Source organism: Mirounga leonina, unplaced genomic scaffold (assembly GCF_011800145.1).
Source record: "Mirounga leonina isolate KUSES-001 unplaced genomic scaffold, KU_Mleo_1.0 Mir_174, whole genome shotgun sequence".
Classification (NCBI taxonomy): domain Eukaryota; kingdom Metazoa; phylum Chordata; class Mammalia; order Carnivora; family Phocidae; genus Mirounga; species Mirounga leonina.
The window spans coordinates 19,798,898-19,826,842 of record NW_023270451.1 but is presented as its reverse complement, the minus strand read 5'-3'; the positions used below and the strand labels follow the sequence as shown (position 1 = coordinate 19,826,842).

At 35.8% G+C, this 27,945-nt stretch overlaps 1 protein-coding gene across 4 annotated transcripts in view; it reads right to left on the bottom strand.

Annotated features, from left to right (window-relative positions):
- AKAP9 (A-kinase anchoring protein 9) overlaps positions 1-27,945 on the bottom strand; it is a 156,983-nt gene that overhangs the window by 83,621 nt on the left and 45,417 nt on the right. For all 4 annotated transcript variants that reach the window (XM_035020530.1, XM_035020529.1, XM_035020531.1 and 1 more), the window contains exons 8-16: positions 24,078-26,462; positions 18,643-18,856; positions 16,569-16,648; positions 14,317-14,455; positions 13,547-13,632; positions 8,655-8,763; positions 7,530-7,725; positions 3,214-3,310; positions 1,932-2,024 (exon numbers count right to left, since the gene is read on the bottom strand). In XM_035020530.1, the coding sequence (XP_034876421.1) occupies positions 1,932-2,024; positions 3,214-3,310; positions 7,530-7,725; positions 8,655-8,763; positions 13,547-13,632; positions 14,317-14,455; positions 16,569-16,648; positions 18,643-18,856; positions 24,078-26,462 (3,399 nt within the window). The remainder of the gene's footprint in view (positions 1-1,931; positions 2,025-3,213; positions 3,311-7,529; positions 7,726-8,654; positions 8,764-13,546; positions 13,633-14,316; positions 14,456-16,568; positions 16,649-18,642; positions 18,857-24,077; positions 26,463-27,945) is intronic.

Below are 27,945 nucleotides of genomic sequence, written 5' to 3'. Positions count from 1 at the left end.
AATCTTTAAAAAAAAAACATATTTATAACATCACCATTATCACAGTAATGACTACTTTAAAAATTTCATTTATGAGTCTTTATTATCTGCTAGGTGGTTTATGTTAGATTAGTTCACTGAATCCTTATAAAAATCACTTATTCCTATCTTTTCCCTCTTTTCACACAGAGAAAATTGACTCAGAAGTTAAGTAACTTTCCTAAGATCATAAATCTAGTAAGCCAGAAGAACACAAATTTAAAGCATGGTATATCCTACACCAAACCGCATGCTCTTAATTGCTATGATGCCCTGCTATCACATTTCACTTGAGAAATTTTTGTAAGAGCTAAGTGCAAGAGAAAATCTGCATTTCTCTAAAGAACCAGATAATGAGAGCTATATAAGCAATGGTGCCTCACTTTTTACTTCGTTCTCTAGGAACCAAACATTCAATATAAATACAGAAGTGATTAAGTTCTACGGCTCGTATATTTCCTTGGGTCTTGACTTCCTCTCCTAATTTATGTTTAACCTAATTCCTTATGTATATCCTGTATACCTTATCAATTCTCCTCCTTTAAAGTGCACATATCCACTGGGATTGTTACACTGGAACAGTTGAAATATTATAAAAAAGCAGAGAAAATCAGAATTCAACTGTTCCAATATAAGAACCCAATCAGGTATATGCATTTTTTTTTTTTAAAGATTTTATTTATTTATTTGAGAGAGAGAGAGAGAAACAGCATGAGAGGGGATAGGGTCAGAGGGAGAAGCAGGCTCCCCGCCGAGCCAGGAGCCCGATGCGGGACTCGATCCCGGGACTCTGGGATCATGACCTGAACCGAAGGCAGTCGCTTAACCGACTGAGCCACCCAGGCACCCCAGGTATATGCATTTTTTAAAGATTATTTATTTATTTGAGAGAGAGAAAGAGAGTGTTTAAAAAAATATCTCTAGGCATAGCAGCTAAGAGTATCTATAGTTAACATCACAGTGACTTCTCTGGGAAGAGATAGACAAAGAGAATATATAAAAGACTAACCACCTTCTATCTCATTTCCTACCATATTCCCCACCTTTAAGGGAGGCCAAACTCCATTACAAGGTACTACTCACAAGGTAACAAATTTATAAAGACTTGTTATGGCATTCTGAAAAGTTTCTTCTTTTTTTTTTTTTTTAAAGATTTTATTTGTTTGAGAGAGTGCGAGAAAGAGAGAGAGCGCACAAGTGCTCACAAGCATGGGAGGGGCAGAGGGAGAGAGAGAAGCAGACTCCCCACTGAGCAGGGAACCCAATGTGGGACTTCTCCCCAGGACCCTGGGATCATGACCTAAGCTGAAGGCAGACACTTAACCGACTGAGCCACCCAGGCACCCCTGAAAAGTTTCCAATTACTCTTCCATATCAAGAAAAATGTTTATCGTAAAGAAAAGTTCACAGAACATTCCGCTTAAAGGCAACTGGGATTGATACCAGTAACTGACAATTTAAAGATAAGCTATGTAATAAAACTTTTATTTATTTATTTTTTTAAAGATTTTATTTATTTATTTGACAGAGAGAGAGACAGCGAGGGAGGGAACACAAGCAGGGGGCGTGGGAGAGGGAGAAGCAGGCTCCCCATGGAGCAGAGAGCCCGATGTGGGGCTCGATCCCAGGACCCTGGGATCATGACCTGAGCCGAAGGCAGACGCTTAACGACTGAGCCACCCAGGCGCCCCTATGTAATAAAACTTTTAAAAAAGAAAGTGCAGGGGTGCCTGGGTGGCTCAGTCAGTGGAGCATTTGACTCTTGATCTTGGGGTCAGGAGTTCAAGCCCCATGTTGGATACAGAAACTACTAAAACAGTTAAAAAAAAAAAGTGCACTATCAATAAAATCTATGTTTTTTGAAGGCTTGAAGGGAATATAAACCATAATAACCTAACAAACTATAAACTTACCTTAGCTACTTCTTCTTCTAATCGTTCTTGGTATTGTTTTTCCAGCAACTTAACCATATTTGTTTCCTGTTTCACTCCAAAGTCACCAGAAAACTAAATTAAAAAGCAAAATATAACATACTTGTTTATACTAATTATACACCACTTATTTTTAAACTTCTACCCTCAAATATCCTCAAAAGATCAATGTTTCTTAGAAAACTTCTGAGAAGTTTTAACAAGTTTTGGTTCTGCTCTTAATTAAAAACAATAATTCTCGTGAATAATTCTAGTGTATAATTCTACTAAATAATGTACTTACTACACTGAACTTAATGATGCTAAGTGAGAAATATATTTACATATTTTAATTACTAATATAGTTCTATGGTGTGATAAAGACACTTCTTAAATATAATTAAGTATCTAATTTTAAGAATGTTAACAGTGGCTATCTTTGCTTATGAAATTATAAGCAAATTTTATCTTCCTCTTAATATCTTTTAATACTATCCAATTTTCTACAAATACAAATTACCTTTATAACTAGAAAAAACCATAAAGTTTTAAAAAATGTAAACATATTCTCAGCATCTAAGCATTTCATTGTTTACCAATTATCTGAATATTCCATATAGGATGAGTGTAGAAGAATCAAGATACATGGCCAACATCTCTCCTCTGTATCCAAAACAAGAGAAAGCAATGATCTTTGTTTTCTATAGGAGTTAAGAAATTAAAAATCTACTGAATTAAGATCAGGGTTTTGTAGTTGTAAGTTTCAGAAAAGTGTCCATGAACTGGGAGTATATACAATGTTGAGGACCCGCAGAATGTGGCTTAGCCAGCGGGCCCATACTGTAAAAGATGAGGGGCTTTTATATATCAGATGGCCTGTGCTGAAGGAGGCCTTGTCTATTGTCCCAGCCATAGCATCTTGAATTTTGAGGATTCCTAAATACTATTCTAGAGGTGGTCTGGCTCAACTTCCTATGGTGGCAAGAAAAGTTGTTGGCAAGGGCACTGAAACTAATTTGTTACACAGCTAATGTTATACAAAACAAGACACATTTTAAAATTAGAACATACTTAGGGGGAAAAAAAACCTCTCAATTTTAACTGTGTTAGTCCTATGCTATGAAAATACATTAAATTTCTTTATATGTTCTTCTGGGTCTTTTATATAAGGTATTATCCTCTTATTATGCTTATCTCTCAGCAGCTATTAATTGAATACTATAGACATAAAAATGACAGTAAGAAAAATAAAATCAGTGCACACAACAGTTTAAAGATATAATACCTCTATTGTACCATCAATGTTCTGGTTTAGACAACTTCCAGGATATATTGTTTTCCGGACATCAGATTCAGTAATTACCATTGAATCAATGGAGAAACTAAACATAAATAAAAGAGAGTGAAGGAATTAGAGTTGTGAGTTTTACTGTTAATCCAAATTTACAGCATGCATAAAATGTGTATTAGGGCAGGGGCAACAAAGATGACAGATCAAGAGTTACAGGTATTGTGACTTAAATCGTATTTTTGACTAATTTTTCCATTTAAAACTAAACTAACACAATTGAATGAGAGAATATTTCAACAGATCACCATTGAATTTTATGCCATTTTATAAAGTGTATTACAAATATATGATGTAGAGCTATTTACAGGTACAGACATTTTTAAAATATCTATGGTATTACTGAGTAGAAGTCTGTAAAATCTCATTTTTATTAAAAAATTATTTATATACAGACACAGAAAAAACTCTGGATGAATGTATGTCAAAAGTAACAATGATTACCTCTAGCGGAACTGGGGAGCAGAGGCAAGAAAAGGAAGATTCTTAATTTATACAGTCACTTCCAGATTTTGTTTTTAATCTATTCATTTGTCTTTTGGTATTCGTGTCTTTATTCTGTATTGTTTTACAAGCATTATTTTTTGAAAAAAAGTTTTCTTAGAATGCTTAACTTGGGTCATAAAAACATGGTAAGATTAATATTTAGCAACCATGGGAAAAAGAATAAAGGGGCAAATTATAATTTTTTCTGGCTAATACAATTTCTCACTTCTATTTTCATGTGCACCCATGCTGCCTTTATTCCACCCCCTCTTGCCCAGCTCCTCCTTTCTCTCTTCTATCCTCTTCTTTCATTCTGTCCCAAATTGGCCAGATACAAGTTATCATCAACCCATTTAATAACTTGCATAATTAACCCCCTACTGACAGACATTTGGTTGTTTCCAAATGTTCACTATTACAAATAATGCTATAATATAAATCCTCATAAATATTTCTTGCACACATTTGTGGATTTTCTCTATGATGATAAATCTTATAAATGTTAGGCTTAATATTTAAAATTTTAACATAATGCCATATTCCAAAAAGTTACATTAATTTTACTCCCATGTATGTTTCTTCTCCTGTGAACTGCCTATTTGTGTTCTAGGTTCATGTTAAAATGATTGTAAAAACTTATCTCCCTTTTGTTTCTTCTCTGCCCTTTCCTGGTTCTTCTGTCTCACAATTTTGTCTGTTTCCTCACTGCTTCTTGCATACACTCTTCTGATCCTTGGTTCCATGTTTTGATTCTTTTTTTCATAGCTTAGAAAGCCTTCCTAATTATTTATCCAGCTGTTAAGACCCAAATCTAATAAAAAATGGTACTTAGTCCACAATGACTCCATTCTATAGCTTTACAGAATTTGGAACTGTTTATCCCAAATTCAAAAAATAATCTGGCTAAAACCAAACTCACTGCTCCCCTCTTATAATTAAGGTCCTACTCCCCACTGGCCTTACTTCTCTATTTATATTAACATACCATTATTCTCCATATTCTCTAGCTCAAACAACACAGGGTCATCTTTGTTTTTCCCCTTCACTTTGTTCTCAACATTCCTTCTATCCCAATATCTGATATTCATCCCTTCATTTCCATTTCCCCTGGAACCACTCCAATAGGCAATTACTACAAAAATGTGCAGTTAAAGATGCCACACAGACATGGGTTTAAATTCCAGCACTTCGGTTCTATCACTATGTTATGTTCCTTAACCTACTACTTCTTAAAAATTATTTTGTAGTAAGTACTATTTCAATGATTAGAAGTCCCTTGAGGGAAAAGGCCACTTTATATAGATCTAAAGCTTCCTCCATGACATCTAGCCAAGGCTTATTTCTGTCACTATTTCATTTATTCCTCACAATCTTGATAGTACTTTTATTGTTCCTAATATTACTTAGATATGTTAAAATAATCTGCCCAAGATCATATAGCCAGTAAAAGGTTAAATCAGGTGTCAAATGCAGATCTGACTCTTAAGCCAACAGTCATTCCAAGAGGCTCTAAGAGACCTTTAAAAGGCTTTTAGTATACCAGCTCCAAATATATGTTAAATGAATGACTCAATTATTTTTTAAACTAGCTCAAATCTATCTTAGAAGAACAGAAAACTCTTTATTCACATATTCTTTATTCAAAAAGTATCATAATTGTATCCAAAAATGTGATGGCGTTTACAAGAAATAACTTTGATTCATCACTATTAGTAGGAGTGAACATGGGTCAGTAAACCTCTTTTTTGGGGGGGGGTAGAAAACTAATGGTCTTAGTGGAAAGGTACTGTCAACACACTTCCACTGACATTACAGAAACTCTGAGAGAGGGTGGTAAGGTGACAAAAGCTCAAATGCAATAATTGCCAAATAAGTCTCCATTTCCAGAAAACTCCCTTTTCTTCATGCTTTAGAGAGAAAGCTGATTATTAGAGACTTCCTGCTATCTACTTATTTTCTTTCATATCAGAAAACCCAAAGTAGTAGTTTCTAAATGTCAGTCCATAAACTATCTGCAACAGAATTATCTTGTTACAAATACAAATGTCCAGGGTCCATCCCAAAGCTACTGAGTCTGACTCTCCAAATGTATAATCCAGTAATCTAATTTTAAGTATTCAGAAACCTCTGGTGTTTCTGATGCATGGCCAAGTTTAAGAGCCACTAATCTCAAATAAGATGAAAGCTTTGTAAGTCTGTGCCAAGGCTGGGTGAATAATTCCAAAGCCTACATACAGACTCCGAATAAAAGAAGGGGAAACAAACTAATTCCAAAGAAGTGTGGACATTTAGTATTTTGTCTCAAAGGAAAAAAATCTTTTTTTGGCTTGAGGTTCCATTAATAAGTGCCTATGAAGATATCAATCCTAGAACAGCAGAGCCAGCCAAAGTTAGATTAAATCTCTGAACATTTTATAGAGGTAGTTTAAATATTAAAGCATACTTCCTAAGTTATGAGCTGTTCTCTTATTCATTTAACAAACATTTATTGAGCACCTACCATGCAGAAGGAATTATTACAAGGTGTGGGATACATCAATGACTCAGATGGACAAAAATCCCCACCATTACCAAGCTTTAAGTCTTTCATAAAAGGCAGACAATAAAGCAAACAAAACAAAGTCCCCTACAAATATATATAGACTTTTTTTTTATTTTATACATATACAGCTTTACATATGTAAAACAGACACTATTAAGTAATACAGAAAAAAAATGAAGCAGGAAATTAGTGTACAGAGTTCTAAAGAACAATTTTAATTTAAATTGGGTGATCAGTATAGGCCTCATGAGAACATGATATCTGCATAAAGACCCAAAGCATGCTGGGCATGTAAATATCTGGAGAAAGAGCATTCTAGGTAGAAGAAATGATAATGAAAAGTCTCTGAAGCAGGAGGATTCTGATGGTCTGAAGATCTCAAGGAGAATGTGTGGTGTGAGAATAGTGACAGGCAAGTCAGTGGGAGATAAAGTCCAAGTGATAACAAGGAACCATCATGAAGGACTGAGTAAGGCATTGTTAGGACAGAAGAGCACTGGACTAACATGATCAGTCTTAAATTTTAAAAGCAAATTTAAAAATTTTAAAAGCAAAGTTGTGGAAATGAGTTGAGAACAGACTTTAGGAAAGAGTTAGGGTAGAAACAGGGAGATCAGTTGTAGTAACCCAGGTGAGAGATGATGGGCAGGGGGCTAGTGAGAAGTGGTCCAGTTTAGATGTATTTTGGAGGCAGAGATAACAGGATTTCTTGATAGACTGGAAGTGAAGTAGGAGAGAAAGAAGAGTCACCTCAGATGGAGATGGCTGCAGAAGGAGCAAATTTCCAGGGAAAGATCCGGAGTTCTATTTTGGACACAGTGAATCTGAGTATTAGACAACTAGGTGGAGAAAGTCCAGCCATGACTGAAATGATCATATCTTATATTTCTTGGGTATGCCCCACATCAAGTAGTAAAGACCAGGCATGTGATAAGTAACAAATACATGCACACTCTCTGATTTAATCCAACAGATTAACAACAACCAGAATCTTTATAAAATAAAGGTGTAAGTAAAATCTCTATAATAGAATGTCTTTGGTTTATAACAGCATTTACTTCAGATATTTCAAAGAATTATCTTCTGTTCTTATTTCTTGATAATGCGGCATGCCGTCTCTTTCAAGCAACTTTGCTTAAGTTACATTTTCTACTGAAAAACAATCATGCTATGATTGTTACTAAGCTATAAATACTGCTGAATGAAACTGTAAATGGATGGGTACCTTGGCTGAACTGTGGATACAGTGACAGCTTGAAGCCTTTCCTGCAAACAGTGGATCTCTGCCCCATAGTTTTCTTCAGTTTCTTTCAATTGTTGCTGCAAAGAGGATATGAGGTTTTCTAATTCTTGAACTTGTCCTTCAAGTTGTTTAATTTTTTCAGAATCTTGCAGAGATAACTTGCTTTCATGACAGACATCTAAGTTATAGGAAGAGAAGAAAATACACATTTCAAGGCAAATTTCTTACTGAGGGGCGCCTGGGTGGCTCAGTCGTTAAGTGTCTGCCTTCAGCTCAGGTCGTGATCCCAGGGTCCTGGGACTGAGCCCTGCATCAAGCTCCCTGCTCTGCAGGGAGCCTGCTTCTCCCTCTCCCACTCCCCCTGCTTGTGTTCCCTCTTTCACTGTCTCTTTCTGTCAAATAAATAAATAAAATCTAAAAAAAAAAAAAAAACCCAAAAAACAAACAAAATAAAACCCCATAAATTTCTTACTGAAATAGCACAATCACTTTTTTTGTGTGTGAAGAGATTATTCATCCTTCTTTGAAAAAATAATGCTTTTTTAGTAGTAATAAGTTTCAATTGAGACTCATTTTGACTGATGAAAACAAAAAAAATGAACAGTGCAATTCAAGATCATTTCTTCTTTCTTTTTTTTTTTTTAAAGATTTTATTTATTTATTTGACAGCGAGAGACACAGCAAGAGAGGGAACACAAGCAGGGGGAGTGGGAGAGGGAAAAGCAGGCTCCCCGCAGAGCAAGGAGCCCGATGCGGGGCTTGATCCCAGGACCCTGGGAACATGACCTGAGCCGAAGGCAGATGCTTAACAACTGAGCCACCCAGGCGCCTCTCAAGATCATTTCTTCTATCTTCACGTCTGTAGTGCCCCTAAATGTACCAATAGCATGTCTTTAAACGGAAAACAATTGCGACTCACAGAACAAGTGAAAAGGAGTCAGAGAGGAGTAGTCCAAACCTTCCACATGAGAACGAGCAAACTGAGATGAGAGGAATTATAGTGAAATGCCCAAGACCACTAGGTTGTTTCAAATTTTAAAGTAAAAAATCAAAAGACCAAATATTTGATATAAAAACACTACACCATGGTAGATAGTCAAAATTTACCAATGTCTTGCAAATTGGTCATCTGAGAGGCTGATAACTCTGTTTCCTCTTTTGGTAGGTTTCCTTCTGCAAACTCAAGTTTCACATTATCTGTCTGCTGTCCCTGAACCTATTGAAAATAACAGAAAAGGAGTGACATAAATATATGATCCAGCATTTTGAAAACTGTATTAAAGCAGCTTTACACTGTAAATGTTTTCATTCAAAATCACTCAGAATTCTAACACACTGATACAAATATTTTCCCTTCCAACTTATTTTTTGCTTTCTTCTGACAGTGATTCACATTCCCTTCACAGCACTGCAATTATATTAGTAAGTATATTGTTCAGTCATACCCAGAAAGTTCATTTTAATAGAAAAACAGAAACTGCACAGAATTTTGGTATAAAGCTCATATAATATTTATAATGTGACTTGGGCTTTGGAATTTCAACTCATACCCAGTAAATTTTATGTTTATCAATACTTGATAAAGTATTCCACCTGAGTGGTGCCTGAGTGGCTCAGTCGTTAAGCATCTGCCTTCGGCTCAGGTCATGATCCCAGGGTCCTGGGATTGAGCCCCCGCATCAGGCTCCCTGCTGGGCTGGGAGCCTGCTTCTCCCTCTCCCACTCCCCCTGCTTGTGTTCCCTCTCTAGCTGTCTCTTTCTCTCTCTCTGTCCAATAATAAATAAAATATTTATTTATTTATTTATTTATTTATTTAAAGATTTTATTTATTTATTTGAGACAGAGAGAATGAGAGAGAGCACATGGGAGGGGGGAGGGCCAGAGGGAGAAGCAGACTCCCTGACGAGCAGGGAGCCCGATGCGGGACTCGATCCCGGGACTCCAGGATCATGACCTGAGCCGAAGGCAGTCGCTTAACCAACTGAGCCACCCAGGCGCCCCTAAATAAAATATTAAAAAAAAAATCAAGCTTCCTTTAAAAAACAAAAAATTGATAATATAACTTTATGAATCTCTGGCTATAACCTATGTACCTCCAGGAAACTGACAATTGGTATGCTGTTCTTTACACAAAAGTAAGGAAAATAATGAAAACAGATAAATCTCAAGTTGTTTCCTTACTATTAAAATTAGGCAGCAATTTGCCAGATGCATATGTGTATTAATTTAGTTATTCATCAGATACTTAATAATCATCTACTACACGACTAGCACTGTGACAAGGGAAACTAAGACAAAAATCAGTTAAAAAAAATACGGTATCTGCCCTCACAGAATTTATCAACTAGCGGGGGAAATAAAATTAAACAATTAGAGGGGCACCTGGGTGGCTCAGTCGGTTAAGTGTCGGACTCTTATTTTCAGCTCAGGTCATGATCTCAGGATCATGAGATCCAGCACCACGTCAGGCTACGCACTGGATGTGGAGCCTGTTTGGGACTCTCTCTCCCCCTCTGTACCCCTCACCCCCTGCATCATCCCTCTCTCCGTCTCTTAAAAAAAACAAGAAGCACTAAACTATAATTTACTTTAAGGGCAATAACAGAAAGACTGATGTGTGTAATTACAGAGTAAGTCAAACTTGACTTGGGCCTCGATCGTTTTGGGCAATGATTAGGAAAAGCTCTAAGGAAGAAAGAGTAAGCATTTGTGAAAGAACAGCCATCCTATAACTACTGAAAACAATGATCTTGTTGAGAGGGGTTTAATTTGGATAAGGATGGGGGAAGATAACTAGAAATAAGAAAGATCTAGACTACAAAGCACTTTAAAAAGCAAGAGGAGAGTCTGGACTTGCTATACTAGATGAACAAAAGATACCACAAAAAGCAGGTGAGCAACAGGATAAAAGCTATTTCTGATGAAGGCTATTTCAGTTGGTTATTACTTTTATCAAGTCCTCTACCCCATGCCTAACTGCCTGAGTACGTTTCAACAGAGGACCTTGCCTCTTACTTCCCAAAGAAAATAAAGCCCATCAGGTAAATTCTTCACTTTCCAGCCTAACCTTTCTATTCCTTCACTTAATTCATTCAGCAAACATTTATTAAGCCTTTACCATGTGCATAACCAAGCACCACGCTAAGAAGAGGAAATAAAAATAAAGAGAAGACTCTCTCATTCTGAAAGGCTTAAAAGCTAGGAAAAGAGTAAATAAATAATTATAATAACAAGAAAAGTAATAAATGCAAATTTGTATAAGGAGCTATGGAATAGGGAAAAAAGACGGGGGTCATGGAATATTTAAAATAACAGAAAAAGATAAGTGTAATAAGCATAGGCTTGTACAGATGCTAAGAAAATGGAGGAAGAAATGGCAAAGTCTAGAAAGATAGGTAAAGAGGACACAAAGGAAGTAACATTTGAACCAACTAGATCAAGTAGGAACACACCAAGCAGACTGGAGGTAGATGCACACTGTTCAGCAGAAAAAACAACATGCAATAGGGGTGTGAAAGATCAGGGTGCATTGGGACACTCTAAGTATTTCAGTAGGGCTAAAATGAGGAGGAGGATTGGAAGATGAGGCTAAGAGGTTAGGCAGTGATGTACGGTAGTGCCAAGTGTGATCCCAACCAACCTCTGGGATACCTCTGTGGTTGTAGCTACCTTACTGGGTTAAAAGGTGAATTCACTTTTTCACTTTTTTTTTTTCTGGGGAGAGCTAAAGAAGTTAGTGCAGGTGTTTGTGTTCCAGATTAAGCTTCCCACATTCTGGCACTGGGGAAGGGAGGTGTGTGTCTCATCAAAGCAAATTGTTCCCCACTCACCATCCTAAAAGGAAAGAGGCAAAATGACAAATCACTCACTCACTCACAAATCCGTCACTGTGGATTACTTACTGTAAGCCCTCCTACACTATTTAATAGCTTCAACTGTGTACTGACATAGGAAAAGCAACATTTTTAAAAGAAAGAAAACAAGGAAGTAAGAAAACAGAAAGGAAATCTGACAAGAATTCACTGCTGTTAATGAACTTGAATTTAAGTAAAAACTTGGGGAGAAAAAAAAAAAGGAAATCCCCGCTGACTTTTGCCAAAGAAAGCATAGTGAAGTGTAAGTCAAGAGCTTGCTTACAATGGGTAGAAGAGAGAGAAGAGATGGGAAGTTCCGGCTTCAGTTTATTCTTTCTTTGAAAGAAGATGACAATGAAGGAGAAACAGACCACAAAGGAAGATACAGGATTGAAGACTGGTTATGTTCTAAATAGGAGAGATGTGAGGAATGTGTTAGGGGAAAGGACAGAAACAGAAAAAACAGAGACAAAGGAGCTGAAATCACAGGAGAGAGGGAAGGGACAGGTTATCAATCTTAGAGGAGGTAGAAGGGGATACTAACAAAAGCACAGGAAATAAAATAACCTTGGTTATGAAAAGGAGTAACATCTTCTCAGACAGAAGGAAAATAAATTAGGGTATTCACAGATTTAAAGAAATACATAAGGTCTAGAGGCAGCAGGCTGAGATAATTTATAACTGATAGCTCTGATACTTGCAGAGAAATAAGAGATAAGGCCAACTGTAAAGACAAAAAGGGGAGTAGAAGTAGAATATATGACTTGAGGAGAAGTTGTGAAGTTGGGAAATACTGAAGGGACTATGAGAGGATAAATGACCAGAATTGTCAAGTGATCCACAGGGTCCAGCTAATGTCAGACCATGGTTACGTGGTGTCACTAAACCACATCCACATCTAATTTTCTTAGCAGCCCTCAGTAACCCAAGTATGAGTAGAGAAAAAGGTTCCCTGGAAGCAGGATGAGGGCAGCAGAAAAACAAAAAATCCAAACCGCTAAGATTCCTGGTAAGGAAATGGTATGATGATTCTGAATAGGGTTCAACACTTTGGCTATGAAGGGAAATAGAAAAGTAATTATTGTAGGGAAATGTAGAGTTAAAGAAGGATTCTTTAACCCTCCCTCCTACAAAGTCATCTGTAAGATACTGGGGTAGGCTCATAAGTTTTAGAAAAGGCAAGATAAAGTTTGCTTACTTGCACAGGAAGAGAAAGAGAAAAGGAACGAGGGAAAGGGGGAAGGAAAAATAGGGGAAGACAGAAGGTAAGAAAGAGGGAGGGGAAGAGAAAGAAAAAGACAAGAATTTCAGCTACAGCATCCCTCATCACTGATAGAACTTTCACTCCCTATTAGTTAAATCTTTTAAATCCACCCAATTTAATATAATGACATCAAAAGTATTGCAAATAAATAGACATAGAGATCCTTCTGGATTTTTTTCTACAACATGAAGATTACAACATTTATCTTTGCCAATATATGCTGTTTATCTTCCTGATATAGTTAATAAATCATACTATGCCATCTATACTCTCTGAGTTTTATATGCACACATTTCTAAAACAACTACTTGAAAGAAATTTGACATATATAACACGTTAGCTATGTTCTAAACAACTACACTAATTCCATTTTTCTCTAAAACAGACCCACTACTTTAAAACTGTTAAATGTAGGGGCCCCTGGGTGGCTCAGCTGGTTAAGCAGCTGCCTTCGGCTCAGGTCAGGATCCTGGAGTCCCGGGATCGAGTCCTGCATCGGGCTCCCTGCTCGGCGGGGAGCCTGCTTCTCCCTCTCCCTCTACTGCTCCCCCTGCTTGTGCTCTCTCTCTCTCTGTCAAATAAATAAAATCTTTAAAAAAAAAAAAAAACAAAAAAACTGTTAAATGTAAAATTAAATACAACTGTTTCACCAAGTTTACAATCTGACATTTTATGTTTATTTTATCAGGATTTCCAAAACTCTCTAAAGAGGTAAATAAATATTCAACTTGCAGAAATTCCTTTAGCTCATTGATACTATAAATACGTCACTTTTCCCCCATCTTTATCATGTTCACTTATTTTAGAATTCCTGGTGAAGCTTACAAAACAGCACATAATACAATAAATGAAAACATAATACATTTTCCATTTCACAGACCTTACTTAATCGTGTTTGAAGTACCAAGAGTTTGTTGTATTCTTCTGTTACTTTGTTGAGAAGAGTTTGCATATTTTCTTGCAAGTCTAGATGATAAACAATTATAATAATTTCATTTCATAGTAAAAGTCTGCTTCTTTCAATAAGTATTATTTATCTATTCATAACTTTAGAAAACTGCCTGCTAAAAGTAAATTTCATATATTTAGTTACCAAAAAGCTCAATCTCATTAATGTAAAAGACCTGCTACAAAGATAACTTGATGATTTCATATTAAAATATGTTAATGTCTTTTGGTATTCATTAATTTGTATACATTTTGTTCATTATTCATATAAATGGACAGGGGTAGAAGACATTTTACCTCTAAAAAAATTAATTGAGATTATAATTTGTAAAAATAAACTAATACAGGATTCTTATTAAGAAAGATAATGTAGGTCTTCTTATTCTTTAAAAAAAAATCACTGACAAATGTATTTAATAAATACAATAACTTTCAAAGTTTTGGATCTATGGTGTAAAATTAAGGACAGAATTATGAACAACAAAAAACACGGGAGTAGAGGAATAAAGGATAAAGAGACAAGGAAACTTGCAGACATCTTTGGTTCTCTTTATATCACAATTACTGCATTACAAAAATAAAAATCTGTATTAAATATAAGATTGCATGAATCCAAAAAGATATTAAGTGATTGAATAATGATTTAAAGTAAAAGTTTATCATTAAATGACTTAAGAAGATAATGTGGTCAGATTTTATTACCTTGAACTTCATATCTATAATCTTGCAATTCTAGTTCTTGATTTTCAGAAGTGTGAACACCAGAACTCTCTCTCTCTTCTACATTTACTTCACATTTTAAAGCAGAAGTATAATGTTCACCAAGGACATTGCAAAAAGTCTATTAACAACAAAATCAGATATTTTACAGAATTAAAATGTTGATGTCTGCCTTTGAAAACCATTAAACATTATTTTCCTAAATGCAAAAGACAGTCAAAATGGCAGAGAAAAATCAGTAAGAAAACACTCTTCCATGCACCCTATCAGTCTGCAAAAGAAACAGTCAAGTCTAAATCTTCCTCTCTTTATATAGGACATGAAATTCTTCTTACAGCAGGAAAATACTGACAATCTTAATTGCACAAAACTATTTTTTCAGCTTCTAATAATGAATATAGCTTGTACTTTAATCTACCATTTTCTAGCTTGGATCCTAGATTGACGTTATCTCTGTAATGTTAACTACCCTTGAAAAAACATCAGAAAACAAGGGCAGAAGTTAAAAAATGATGACCCCTATAAGGGCGCCTGGCTGGCTCAGCTGGTAGAGCATGTGATTCTTGATCTTGGGGTCATGAGGTCAAGCCCCATGTTGGGCATAGAGCTTACTTTGGGGAAAAAAAAAAGTGACTAGAAAGTAGTCTATAAATTCTACAGAAATTATAATATATGGAGATACCTGGGTGGCTCAGTCAGTTAAATGTCTGATTCTGGCAACATCAAAAATTAGTGACAAAACCAGGTTTCATGAAGAATCCCAGAGGACCCCTCTATAAGAACAAGCTGATTCGTATTTCAACTTGAGATTAGTGATCAGGTAAAGACAGTAACAAAAGGAAAGAACATATAATGTCAGCTTATAAATGAACTACTGTGACTTGGGCCCTCTTTCCATTATTTACTGACTATCAACAATAGATATGAAAGGACAATGCCTGAACCCTTTGGCAGAGGTGGAGGTGTAGAATGCTGAGTAGCTGAATGAAGAGAGGCCTTAAGTGTGGTTATATCTCACTTTTTGAGTTTTTTTGCAAAACATTTTTTGAACAATATTATGGGAAATCAGAATCAGGGGCACCTGGGTGGCTGAGTTGGTTAAGTGTCCAACTGTTGGTTTCAGCTCAGGTCATGACCTCAGGGTCATGAGATCGGGCCCTGGGTTGGGTGCCCTGCTCAGTGCAGTCTGCTCAAGATTCTCTCTCTCTCCCCCCCACCCCTGGTCTCTCTCTCACTCTCAAATAAATAAACAAAATCTTAAAAAGAAAAAAAAAAAAGAATCAGTAAAGTAGCTCTACCTGTCCCAACTAATACCACCCTCTTCCCCCTTCAATTTATAAATACAAAAGCCTGGGATAAGCCAAAGCATATATTTTAAATTTTGAACTATTTCAAATATGCAGAAAAAATAACTACCTACCTTAAACAAATAGTAATATTTTGTCATATTATCTCCATGTTTTTTTACAGAAATTGAACATTACATAGAGATTTGAAGCTCTGTTTTAAGTACTGCCTACCCATTTTCTTCACCTTTCTCCTCACCCAAAGGTAATTACTCTAGCATACATGCTATATATGTTTTTCTTTTGAGATTTATTGATATTAATACAGATATCAAACACTGCTAAATGGAGTTCCACTGCATGAAGGTAACACAATTTATTTATTACCTTTATTCATAGTAATCTGAGTTGTTTCCCATTTTTAACTTATAGACACTTCAGCAATGAACAGATCTGGTTGTGCACAAATGCTTGGGCTATGGGATGTATATAACTTCAAAAATAGACCTTGCCAATCTGCTTCTCAAGGTAGTACTTTCCCACTAGCAGTATATAAGAGCTTCTATTTCACCCCATCTTCACAAATATAATTATACCTGGCATAATTAGGGTTTTTAGATTTTGGCAATCTGAACTGTGAAATTGTATCTCACTGGTCTTGTGCAACCTCCCCAAATTAGTAATCAGATACACTTAACCAGTAAGTGGGCAAGGGCAGGAAACAGACCTGTCTGGGGTTCTATTGGTCCACTTTTTTTTTTTGGTATTAGGTATACCTTTTGTCTGTTCTACTGCTAAGATAATTTACTTCAATTTCTTTTGTTTCAAAAGATTATCAGGAAACATTTAAATGTTCATTTTAAACTTAAAAATTCAGGAATATTTTCTAAGTGCAGTTCTGAAGTATAGCATTTCTTGTCTAAAAGTACTTTTTAACCACTATCTTACCTGTGTAAAATAAGAACATTCTTCAGACACTGCCTTGTGTAGTTTTCCAATGAGCATTTGTAAAGGCTTCGCTTCACCACCTAATAGAACAGATACCGCATTAAACATTTAATTTGTATACTTAAGTACTATTATCATATTAAACCTGTATCAACTGGAAGCTTCCTTTACAATAAGATTAGTTTTAAATTCTTTATTTCTTTCCAAGTTATTTTCCACTGTTCAATGTTAACTGTTTCAGATAATTTGTAAAATTCTGTTTATATCCTACAAACTGGTATAAAGCAGTGACTTACAAATTTTTTTTTATTACTACCCAACACAAGAAATACATCATACATCATAACCTATTTATACATCCATGGTAAACTGAAACAAGAATTTCACAAATCATTATCTGCCCTTTCTACATGCTATACACTCTGTTGTTTTCTGTCCTCCTATACTCTTTTATTTATTTAAAAAAATGCTGGTCATTACTAACTAACTTCATCAACCATTAGCAGACCAATTAACTTGTAGTTGAAAATCACTGGACAGATTCTATCTGAAGAGGATATCAATAAAAACAACACACACTTAACATCTTATTACATTCAAACCCAAAGAACTCCTTTAGTGAAAAGTATGATATTCTGATTTAAGTCACTCTTTAAATTCTACTCAGTTTAACAGAGCAATTGGACAAACTTATAACAATCTCAGTCTCAAAAACAGATCTGTCACGGGTAAAAGCCTAGAGATGCCTTGAACAGAGGAAGTCTAGTTTATTGAGTGATTAAATAATTATAAAATTTAACTGCAACTAGTCTTCTATTTCAGGTTCCTTATATGTTCCTGCTTGCCACAGTGCCATCTTAGTCTTTTGGCCCACACTGCAGTCTCCCAGGACATCTCATTCTTTTCTCTGGCCTCAAGTGACCTTTTGATTTCTAAATCTTTATCATGAGCCCAAACCTCCCTCTTGTGTTTTGGACTTCTATTTTTAACTACCTTCTAGACAACTCTTTTAATAAAGTCAATAGGTACTTTTAACTCAAAATGTACCAAACTGAATTTATTATTTTTCCCACAGATCTGCTCTGCATCCTCTTTGTGACTACAGTCATTTTCAATCCAATTACCCAAGCTAGAAACTTAGGGATCACCTTCAATTTTGCCCCTTTCCTCCTCATATTAACTGCAGACTACAGCCTACCTCTTTTACCTCTTAAACTTAACTGTTACAAATATTATTATTAGCAGAATTATTGCTGAAGTTGCTTAACTGGTCTTCCCATCACTAATCACCTCCCCCACTTTGCCCCATGGTGTTACCTTAAAATTTTACTGTTACTCCCACTACTTAAAATCCTACAGGTCTTATCACCAAAAGCATAAGGCCTATACAGGCTTCAGTCAGAGTATATAAAGCCCTTTCTGATCAAACTCCTGCCAATCTTTCCAGCTTTATCCCCCACTACTTTCTCACATAACTTGAACTCTCAATTGCCCAAAATGGATACAATCTTTCAAACTTCTATGTTCAAGACTCAGAGCCTTCCCTACCCAACCTCCCTACCCCTGCCTGCGGCCTCACCCCACTCATCCTCCCAGAAAGTATGAAACTTTTCTCCTTTCATCTTCCATTCTTTCTAGTCATTCTTCTATTACAGAAATTGTCCTATTGCTTTCCCACTTGATTGTAACTTCTGGGGGAAAATGATTCAGTGATTTTAGATTTCTCAAGCACTTAAAAAAATGTGCAATGATTATATGAACAAATGAATCCAGGACTGGGGTATACAGTTCCCTTCCTCTATGGGTTGTAAGACAAGGACAAATTATGGAAAGGTGAGTGGGCTCTAAGTGATACTTATTTGTTTCATAGTACTTACGATTTTTTTTAGAAACCATTTACCCAGGGGTGCCTGGGTGGCTCAGTCAGTTAAGCGTCTACCTTCGGCTCAGGTCATAATCTTGGGGTCCTGGGATCAAGCCCCGCATCAGGCTCTCTCCTCCTCCTTCTCCCTCTGTGCTTTCTCTCAGATAAATAAATAACATCTTTAAAAAAAAAAAAAAAGAAACCATTTACCTGTTTCTTGCGTTTTTATATTCTGTAGCTCTTGCTGGTGTATTTCCTGAAGTTCCTTTATCTTTTCCTCTTGGGCAGAAATAAGTTCCTCCTTAAGACTACAAAGAGCTTTATCTTTTTCATTTTCCATATATTCACGAACTTGATCCACATGTGTTGAATAAACCAGAGAGAGGCATATACGCTGAGCTTCCATCTGTAGCCTTAAATCATTCTTAAAGTGAATGTATGTACACATTAGAACATTTTTAAATGATTTAAAATTTTAAAATAATTTAACTTCGTTTTTTACATATACTGACTACAAGGGGAAAATACATGAAATTATAGTTTAAAACTTCTTGTAAGAGAAGTCCAATTTTTTTCTCACTTCATTCTACTGCACTGATCTACCTATCTTTTCCAAGGAAAGTAGCACAATATTGTTATTACCTCAACGTTATGATAAATTTTGATATATGGTACAGCTTAGTGTGGCCTCATCCGTGATTTTCGTTTAAAAATATTTTAAATATAGAGAAATGCAAAGAATAATGTAATAAACACTTACGTACTCATACCCCAATTTAACAAATACAATTATATTGTCTTTTTTTTTTTTTTTAAAGCTTTTGCACAGCAAAAGAAACAGTCAACAAAACCAAAAGACAAGCGACAGAATGGGAGAAGATATTTGCAAATGACATATCAGATAAAGGGCTAGTATCCAAAATCTATAAAGAACTTATCAAACTCAACACCCAAAGGACAAATAATCCAGTCAAGAAATGGGCAGAAGACATGAACAGACATTTTTCCAGAGAAGACATCCAAATGGCCAACAGACACATGAAAAAGTGCTCAACGTCACCCGGCATCAGGGAAATCCAAATCAAAACCTCAATGAGATACCACCTCACACCAGTCAGAATGGCTAAAATTAACAAGTCAGGAAACGACAGATGTTGGCGGGGATGCAGAGAAAGGGGAACCCTCCTACACTGTTGGTGGTAATGCAAGCTGGTGCAGCCACTCTGGAAAACAGTATGGAGGTTCCTCAAAAAGTTGTAAATAGAGCTACCATACAGCCCAGCAATTGCACTACTGGGTATTTACCCCAAAGATACAAAAGTAGGGATCCGCAGGGGTATGTGCACCCCAATGTTTATAGCAGCAATGTCCACAATAGCCAAACTATGGAAAGAACCAAGATGTCCATCGACAGATGAATGGATAAAAAAGATGTGGTATATATATACAATGGAATATTATGCAGCCATCAAAAGGAATGAAATCTTGCCATTTGCAACAACGTGGATGGAACTGGAGGGTATTATGCTGAGCGAAATAAGTCAATCAGAGAAAGACATGTATCATATGATTTCACTGATATGAGGAATTCTTAATCTCAGGAAACAAGCTGAGGGTTGCTGGAGTGGTGCGGGGTAGGATGGATGGGTCGCTAGGTGATAGACATTGGGGAGGGTATATGCTATGGTGAGCGCTGTGAATTGGGTAAGACTGAAGAATCACAGACCTGTACCTCTGAAACTAATACATTATATGTTAAAAAAAAAAAAAAGTAGGAAGGGAAAAATGAAGGGGGGGGAAATTGGAGGGGGAGACGAACCGTGAGAGACTATGGACTCTGAGAAACAAACTAAGGGTTCTAGAGGGGAGGGAGGGTGGGGGGACGGGTTAGCCTGGTGATGGGTATTAAAGAGGGCACGTACTGAATGGAACACTGGGTGTTATACGCAAACAATGAATAATGGAACACTACATCAAAAACTAATGATGTGGGGCGCCTGGGTGGCTCAGTCGTTAAGCGTCTGCCTTCGGCTCAGGTCATGATCCCAGGTTCCTGGGATCGAGCCCCGCATCGGGCTCCCTGCTCAGCAGGAGGCCTGCTTCTCCCTCTCCCACTCCCCCTGCTTGTGTTCCCTCTCTCGCTGTGTCTTTCTCTGTCAAATAAATAAATAAAATCTTTAAAAAAACAAAAACAAAAAAACTAATGATGTAATATATGGTGATTAACATAACATAATAAAATTAAAAAAAATAATAAAATTGTACCATTAAAAAAATAAAAATATTTTAAATATAGAGAAATGCAAAGAATAATGTAATAAACACTTATGTACTCATACCCCAATTTAACAAATACAATTATTTTATCTTCTTTTTTTCCATTTCTCTCTACATACATGTTTGGTTTAGAAAGAAAATAAAATTTAATCCACTATGTTCCCATTCCTCCTTCCCCAGAGGCAAACATTATCACAAATTTGCAACAAGTCCACTGCATTTCTTATACTATCACTTTTCAGTACCTATAAACAGTACATTATATTTTATGTTTCTAAGAATTTACATAAATAGTGTAAAATGGTATTTATTTTGCAAATTGTTCTCATTCAAAATACTTCTGAGATCTATCCATGTAGATACAGATTATTTTAACTGTGGTATAGTATCTATGAATACATGAAAATTTGTCAACTTCCTTCTTGGAGATCAACTGGATTATTTCTAATTTTTTGATATTTCAGAAATACTGCACTAAATTCTTACAGATATGTCCCTATTCAAATACACTAGTGTTTCCCTAGTACAGTGGATCTCAAACTTTAGCAGGCATCAGAATAACCTGGAGTGCTTATTAAAACAGACTGCTGGGCCCTTCCCGAAGAGTTTCTGGTTTAGGAAGTCTGGTGTGGGGTCCCCAAATTTGAATTTTCACTGGTTTCAAGTGCTGCTGATACTGCTAGTCAGGGACCATACTGAGAACCAACTAGAAATATAGCTGCTGGGTCATAGGTAATATACATTAAATGTATTAAATTTTACCAAATTATGTTTTATATAATTGTGCTAAACATTGATATTAATAGCATATGTGAGTATTCATCTCCCCACTTTTTATTGTGGGACTCATTTTGCCAATCTGATGGGTATAAAGTATTACCTTACTGTTATATCAATTTATAAGGGTGAAAGTATCCTTCCATTTTCATCAGCCAATTAGGTTGGTCCTAAGAGCAAACTATTTTTTAGGGAATCAGCATTATCTCTAAGTATATTTAGATTGCTCTGAGATGTTATTACTGTATAAATTATCACTCGATTTCTTCTGTGAGCTTCCCTCTACACACACACACACACACACACACACACACACATTTACTCCCCTCTCCACCGATAAGGGGGTTTGTCCTGGTAGTGACAACTGGGAAGGGACTGTTTACAGGTTTGCCTCCCTTTACTTTATATAAATTAATGTCAAGGAGAAGGCATCTGAACGTCAATGAAAATGTCTTTAGTGGAGAAAATAAAATTCTTACTGAGAAAATCTGACCATTTTGACAGCTTCAAATTCAGGTCCTCTGTCAATAATGTCTTTTTAAAAAATCTAAACAATCTCTGGCATTTTTAGGAGTAATTAAATTAAAACCACATTATGGTTTTGAAGACAATTTCAGATATTTAACAAAACATTAATAGTTACGCAATTTGAATTTTTAAACTCTATGTAGGTTATTAAAATGTAAAATATCTTTACATTTGATACAATATCATAAATGTGAATATACAGACAGTCCCCAATATATGGTGGTTTGACTTAGGGTTTTTTGACTTTACAGTGTTAAATGTAAAGGTGATACCTACTCAGTAGAAACTATACTTCAAATTTTTAATTTTCATCTTTTCCTGGGCTACGTATGTGGTACGATACTCTCTCATGATGCTGGGCAGCAGCAGAAGCCACAGCCCCCAGTCAGCCACATGACCACGGGGATGACAAATAATAAATTTACAACCATTCTTCCCATTCAAACATTGTTTTTTGCTTTCAGTATAGTATTCAATAAATTACACGAGATACTTAACACTTTATTATAAAATAGGCTCTGTGTTAGATGATTTTGCCCAACTATAGGCTAATGTAAGTGTTCTGAGCATGTTACTAGGTTAAGCTACGATGTTCAGTAGGTTAAGTGTATTAACTTCATTTTCAACTTAAGATATTTCACTTTACAATAGGTTTATTGTAATGTAACTTCATCCTAAGATCGGAATTTATTAGAAATAAAAAGAGAACATTTTTCCAAAGGCTTCCTACTGTATACAGAATAAAATCTCAACTTCTTACAAAGTCTGTAAGGCTCTCCAAGATCTTGTCTCTTCTTTCTTGTTCAAACTCTTTTTCTTTCACTCTCCTGCTTTCAAACTCAACTAAACACACCTTCATTCAATTTCTCAAGCTCACCTATGTTTTCACAATTGCTCTAATTTGCATGTAGTAGGCTCCCTCTTAGTCTTTTAGATCTCAGTTCAAATGTCAATTCCTCCAAAAGACCTTTCCTGATCATCCTATAGAATGCTGGCACCACCACTACCCATCATTCTCTATCATGTTATCTGTTTTATTTTCTTTATAGGACTTATCACTACTTCTAACTACTCTACTCGTTCCCTTGTCTACTCTCTGCCTCCCTCACTAGAATATATTCCTGCTCTCTTGCTTGTCAGTATAATCCTATACCTGGCTAGAGATTCAATAAATACCTGTTGCATAAATTAAGAAACAAAGTTTTACTTAGCGGCATTATACAAGATACCTAGTGGAATTTTCCAGTTATTTCTAATATCACTATCCAACAAATATAAATTGTCAAGAATGATTTATTGTAACTCATTATATGCATTCTTTAGTTATAGTTAGAATTAATACTTTTTACCCCTTCAGCTTTACACAGTACTCTGAGAAAATTCTAGGACTTAAGTTGAGATTTTTTTTTCAAGGAAATACAGCATTGTAACTACTGAATAAGTAAGTATAAAGTACTGAAAAATTTAAGTGTTAATTTTTAGTTGTGGAACTTGGAAAATGCCAATATAAAACAAAATGCTGAAACCAAGCTTTGAAATTACAACAAAATATTACAAAGTAACTTTTTTAAAGTTCAGATTCTCAACAAAGTTATTGAAACTCTTGCCTTTCCAAAGAAAGTGAAACCATTCCTATGTTTTTATTTCCTTAACAGAATATATAACATAAATTAACTGAAAGAAAGGCAACAGTGTCTAAGAAAAAATAGATAAAAGCAGTGATAGCTGGGATGCCTGGGTGGCTCTGTCAAAGCGTCTGCCTTTGGCTCAGGTCATGATCCCGGGGTCCTAGGATGGAGTCTCGCATTGGGCTCCCTGCTCAGCAGGGAGCCTGTTTCTCCCTCTGCCTGCCACTCCCCCTGCTTGTGTTCACTCGTACTCTCTGACAAATAAATAAATAACATATTAAATAAAAAAAAGCAATGACAGCTGATAGGCCCAAATGAGAATTACATTATAGGGTTCAATTTTCATTCTATGTGTTTTAGGTAGATGAAAACATTTTTTGTATGAATTGTACATTTTCACTATGCTTTAGCATCTATATAAGTAAGTAAACATACCTGTTCTGATTTAAGTACACTAAGTTCCCACTGAAGTTTATCATTTCTACTTGGTTCAGTTGTCCCAAGTGATGATCCATTTGTCACTAATGGCAAATGATCCAAAAACAACTGTTCTTGCTTGCCTTCTTTTCCAACAGTCTTATTTTCAAAAGGAATTTTATCTTCCTCCATTATTTTTGATTCTTCAACAAAATCTTTATTTATTTTAGAAACTAACTCTCCAGAATCCTTGCCTGTCATAGTCACACCACCATCTTTTAAAGAGACCAACTGAGCATCACAAACATTTACATTTTCTGTCCGTTTATGGTTAATGATGATTTCTAGCTCTCTACATCTCAATAAAACTTGCTCTTTCTCTTGCTTTAAAGACTTCACTTCTTCACTCAGAAAACTAATCTCACCATGTTTCTGTTTTAATTGTTCAGAAAGATCAGACAATCTCTCCGCCAGTTCTAACTTTTCTCGCTTGGTTACCTCAAGTTTTTCCATAAGTTCTGTTGTATCTTTCTCAACAACATCACCGGTTTCCAATGGTTCCCCTATGAAAGTTTTGTCATCATCAAAGACTGAACTTTTCATTTTTACCATAGTTGGATTTATTCTTTGCAGATGATGAAGCTCTTCACTAAGTGTTTTAAGCTTACTTTTATACTCTACTTCTTGTTTGTTTTTGCTGTCTTCTAAGTCAGTTTTTACCTTGAGAAGGCAAGCATAGTCCTCCTGTAACTCCTGATAGTTAACTTCAAAATTTTTTTCAGCAAATGAAAAAGTGTTCCTTTGCCTTTCAATCTCTTCAGTTAGCTCAATACATTGTTTTTTGAGGTCCTTGTTTTCCTCTGTAAGTATTTCTATTTCTTTTTGCCAGTTATAGTCTTGGGATTTGGATTTAATGGAGTCTATGAAAATTAATCTTTCTTCTTGGTTAACAGGCGTATACCTTTTCAACATGTCTTCAAGGGCTTTCTTTTCATCTTTAAGAGTGCTATTCTCTGCTTCAAGTTGTTTAAATTTTTCTTGAAGGTTATCCTCTTTTTCCTTTATTTGTTTCTCCAATAATTCAGTTTTAAGTTGTAATTCTTGAACTTCTTGTTCAAGTGTACCCTTTTCCTTTTCTTCTTGCCTGAGTATTTCAATTTCTTTTTGAAGTTCATTGATTTGAAGAGTCATTTCTTCTGATTTTGAATTCACAAGGGACTGCTGTAAATCTTTTAGCTTTGAAATTTCCAAAATTAATTGATTCTGCTTAGTTATCAAACTGTCTTTTTCAAACTGCATGGTTTCTATCTTTTGACTCATTTCATTCTGTAAGCCATCTATCTGCTGTTTATAGTGAATGCCTAAATTATCTTTTAGTTTCTCAATATTTATTCGATGTTCGATTTCTAAATCTTCTTTCAGTTTGGAAAGTTCTTCTTCATGACTAAACAGAAGCTGTGTCCTCAGCCTCTCTAATTCAGCTTCTTGCGATTCAGCCATTCTGTCTAATACAGCATTCTTTTCCCTTTCTAACATTTCAAGTTTTATCTTGTAATTTGTAACTTCTGCCTCATGTTTTAATTCTAGTTCTTTTCTGGATTCAGATGCAGAAACAATCTCAGCTTTCAAATCTTCCACTGTACTAAGGGATTTGTGTGCTTCACTGAGTTTACTTTCTTGTTCAGCTATTGTCTGTCTAGCTCTCTGAATTTGTTCCCTTGAAAAGCTCAATTCTTCAAAAAGGTCTTCAAGCTGTCTCTGTAGAGCAGACTTTTCTCCTGAAATTATTCCTAGTTCTTCCTTGAGTTTTTCTTTTTGAGAGTTAGTATCTTGCAATTTTACATTCAGTTCATTTATTGCCATATTCATTAACGTTATTTGATCATTAACTGTAATACTTGGATATGATCTTAAAGCATTCTCCATTTCTCCCTTATGTCGTATTTTAAGTTCATCTATCTGTGACATGTGCTGTTTTATTAACTCCTGTTTCATCTGTACTATCTGCTGCCCATACATCTCATCCAGCTCTGCCCGGAGCTGTTCTAACTTTCTTTGTGTTTCTTGTTCCATTCTTTGGAGAATATCAGTTTCAAATTGGCTATCTTTATGATTTTTCTTCTGAAGTTCCTCAACTGTCCCCATTAATTGTTTTATTTCTTCAGAACACTGTCTTTCTTTTTGCTTGGAATTAGTCAGCTCTAATTTCATATTTTTAATCTCTTGGTTCTTTTGTACAACCTGTTCTTGTAATTCTTCTAGTAATTTATCAGCAGCTGTGACTTTATCCATTAGCTCTAGAGTTTTTCTTTCATCTTCTATTATTTTTGTATTTAATTCTTCAATGATTGTATCCTTTTCCCGTATTTCTTTATTTGAGCTTTCTACTTTTTTGTCTTGTTCCTTTAGAAAGAAAAAATGAAAATACATAAAAATGGCATCTTTAGTTCCTGGCAACTTAGACTGCTTAAACTCAATACCAAAAGACTGAGAGAAGTCTGGTTTTGTTTTGTTCATAATTCTACAAAAAGTAACTGCAAGGCTTGCCCCTTAATTTTTCCCAAGTCAATGAGACAAGACTTGTGTACCCAACACTATTTGTGAGCAAACATTACAGCAGTGTTGGTATTCTTGGAAGAAAGAAATTCTAACACGGCTATGGTTAAAAATATTAATTTCAAAATTAGTAGGATTAAAATGTCTAGACCATTACATTTTCATTTTTCTTAATAACTGGTGAACATTCTAAGAACTTAGTATTTTCTGCAGCTATAGTACTGTGTACTCTTTATAATTCCAGAAGAAAGTCTTAAATACATCTCAAGATTCTTTCCATGTGTTCTAGTGACTTGAAGGTGTTAGATGGGCAAGTGCTATGAAAAGACTAAAACAACAAAACAGGTTCCTATGGGTCTGCCTTAACTTCATTCCTGTGGCTAAGTAAATCAGAAATTTGGGAATATCCAACGCATAAGTGGCTAAACCTCAAACAACATGCAAGACAACTATACCATTTATGGCACATCAACTTGATCCTAGACTTTGGGCTTGAACAGAAATTTGAAAGCGGGACAGATATTTTCTTCCAGTTCTGACTTGGGCCTCTATTTTGGAACTGTATGTAAGCCTAAATCGAGGACATAGGCCAAGGCACATCTGTAACAACAATCATTCTTTTTTTTTTTTTTTTTAAAGATTTTATTTATTTATCTGAGACAGAGAGAATGAGAGAGACAGAGAGCACATGAGAGGGGGGAGGGTCAGAGGGAGAAGCAGACTCCCCGCCGAGCAGGGAGCCCAATGCGGGACTCGATCCCGGGACTCCAGGATCATGACCTGAGCCGAAGGCAGTCGCTTAACCAACTGAGCCACCCAGGCGCCCCACAACAATCATTCTTAAGAGTGTTATAGCATAACAGAGTCAAGCAGAAGCCCTAGAAACCAAGTTTTGACTCTGTTATTTAGTTGCCTAAATAGTTCAGGGCTGAGGTCCCAAGTACAAAGAAAGTACAATCCACTGAGTGGAACAGAATATAAGTAGGTAAGTAAAATCACCTTACTGAGATAGGAGTTCCAGGTTAAGAGGACTTAAAGGCACCTTGGATGAATGTATTCACATATCTAAAGAAAAAATGTCAAAGCCTAGAGAAAGGAAAGCCTGAGGGTTGGCAGTACTCATTTCAGCAGAGTCTGGGGAAGAGAACCAAGGTACCTTAAGACTGAAATTCTGATCCTCTGGGAAAACCATATCTAATGTACAAAGCAATGTAAGGCGTTGTAGCAAACAGAATTTAAGAATTTTAATTCACAAGCATGACTTTCCTACTGTGAGATGATACATCAAGTTATCATAGCCTAATGCTACAGAACACTTGACTCCAATATC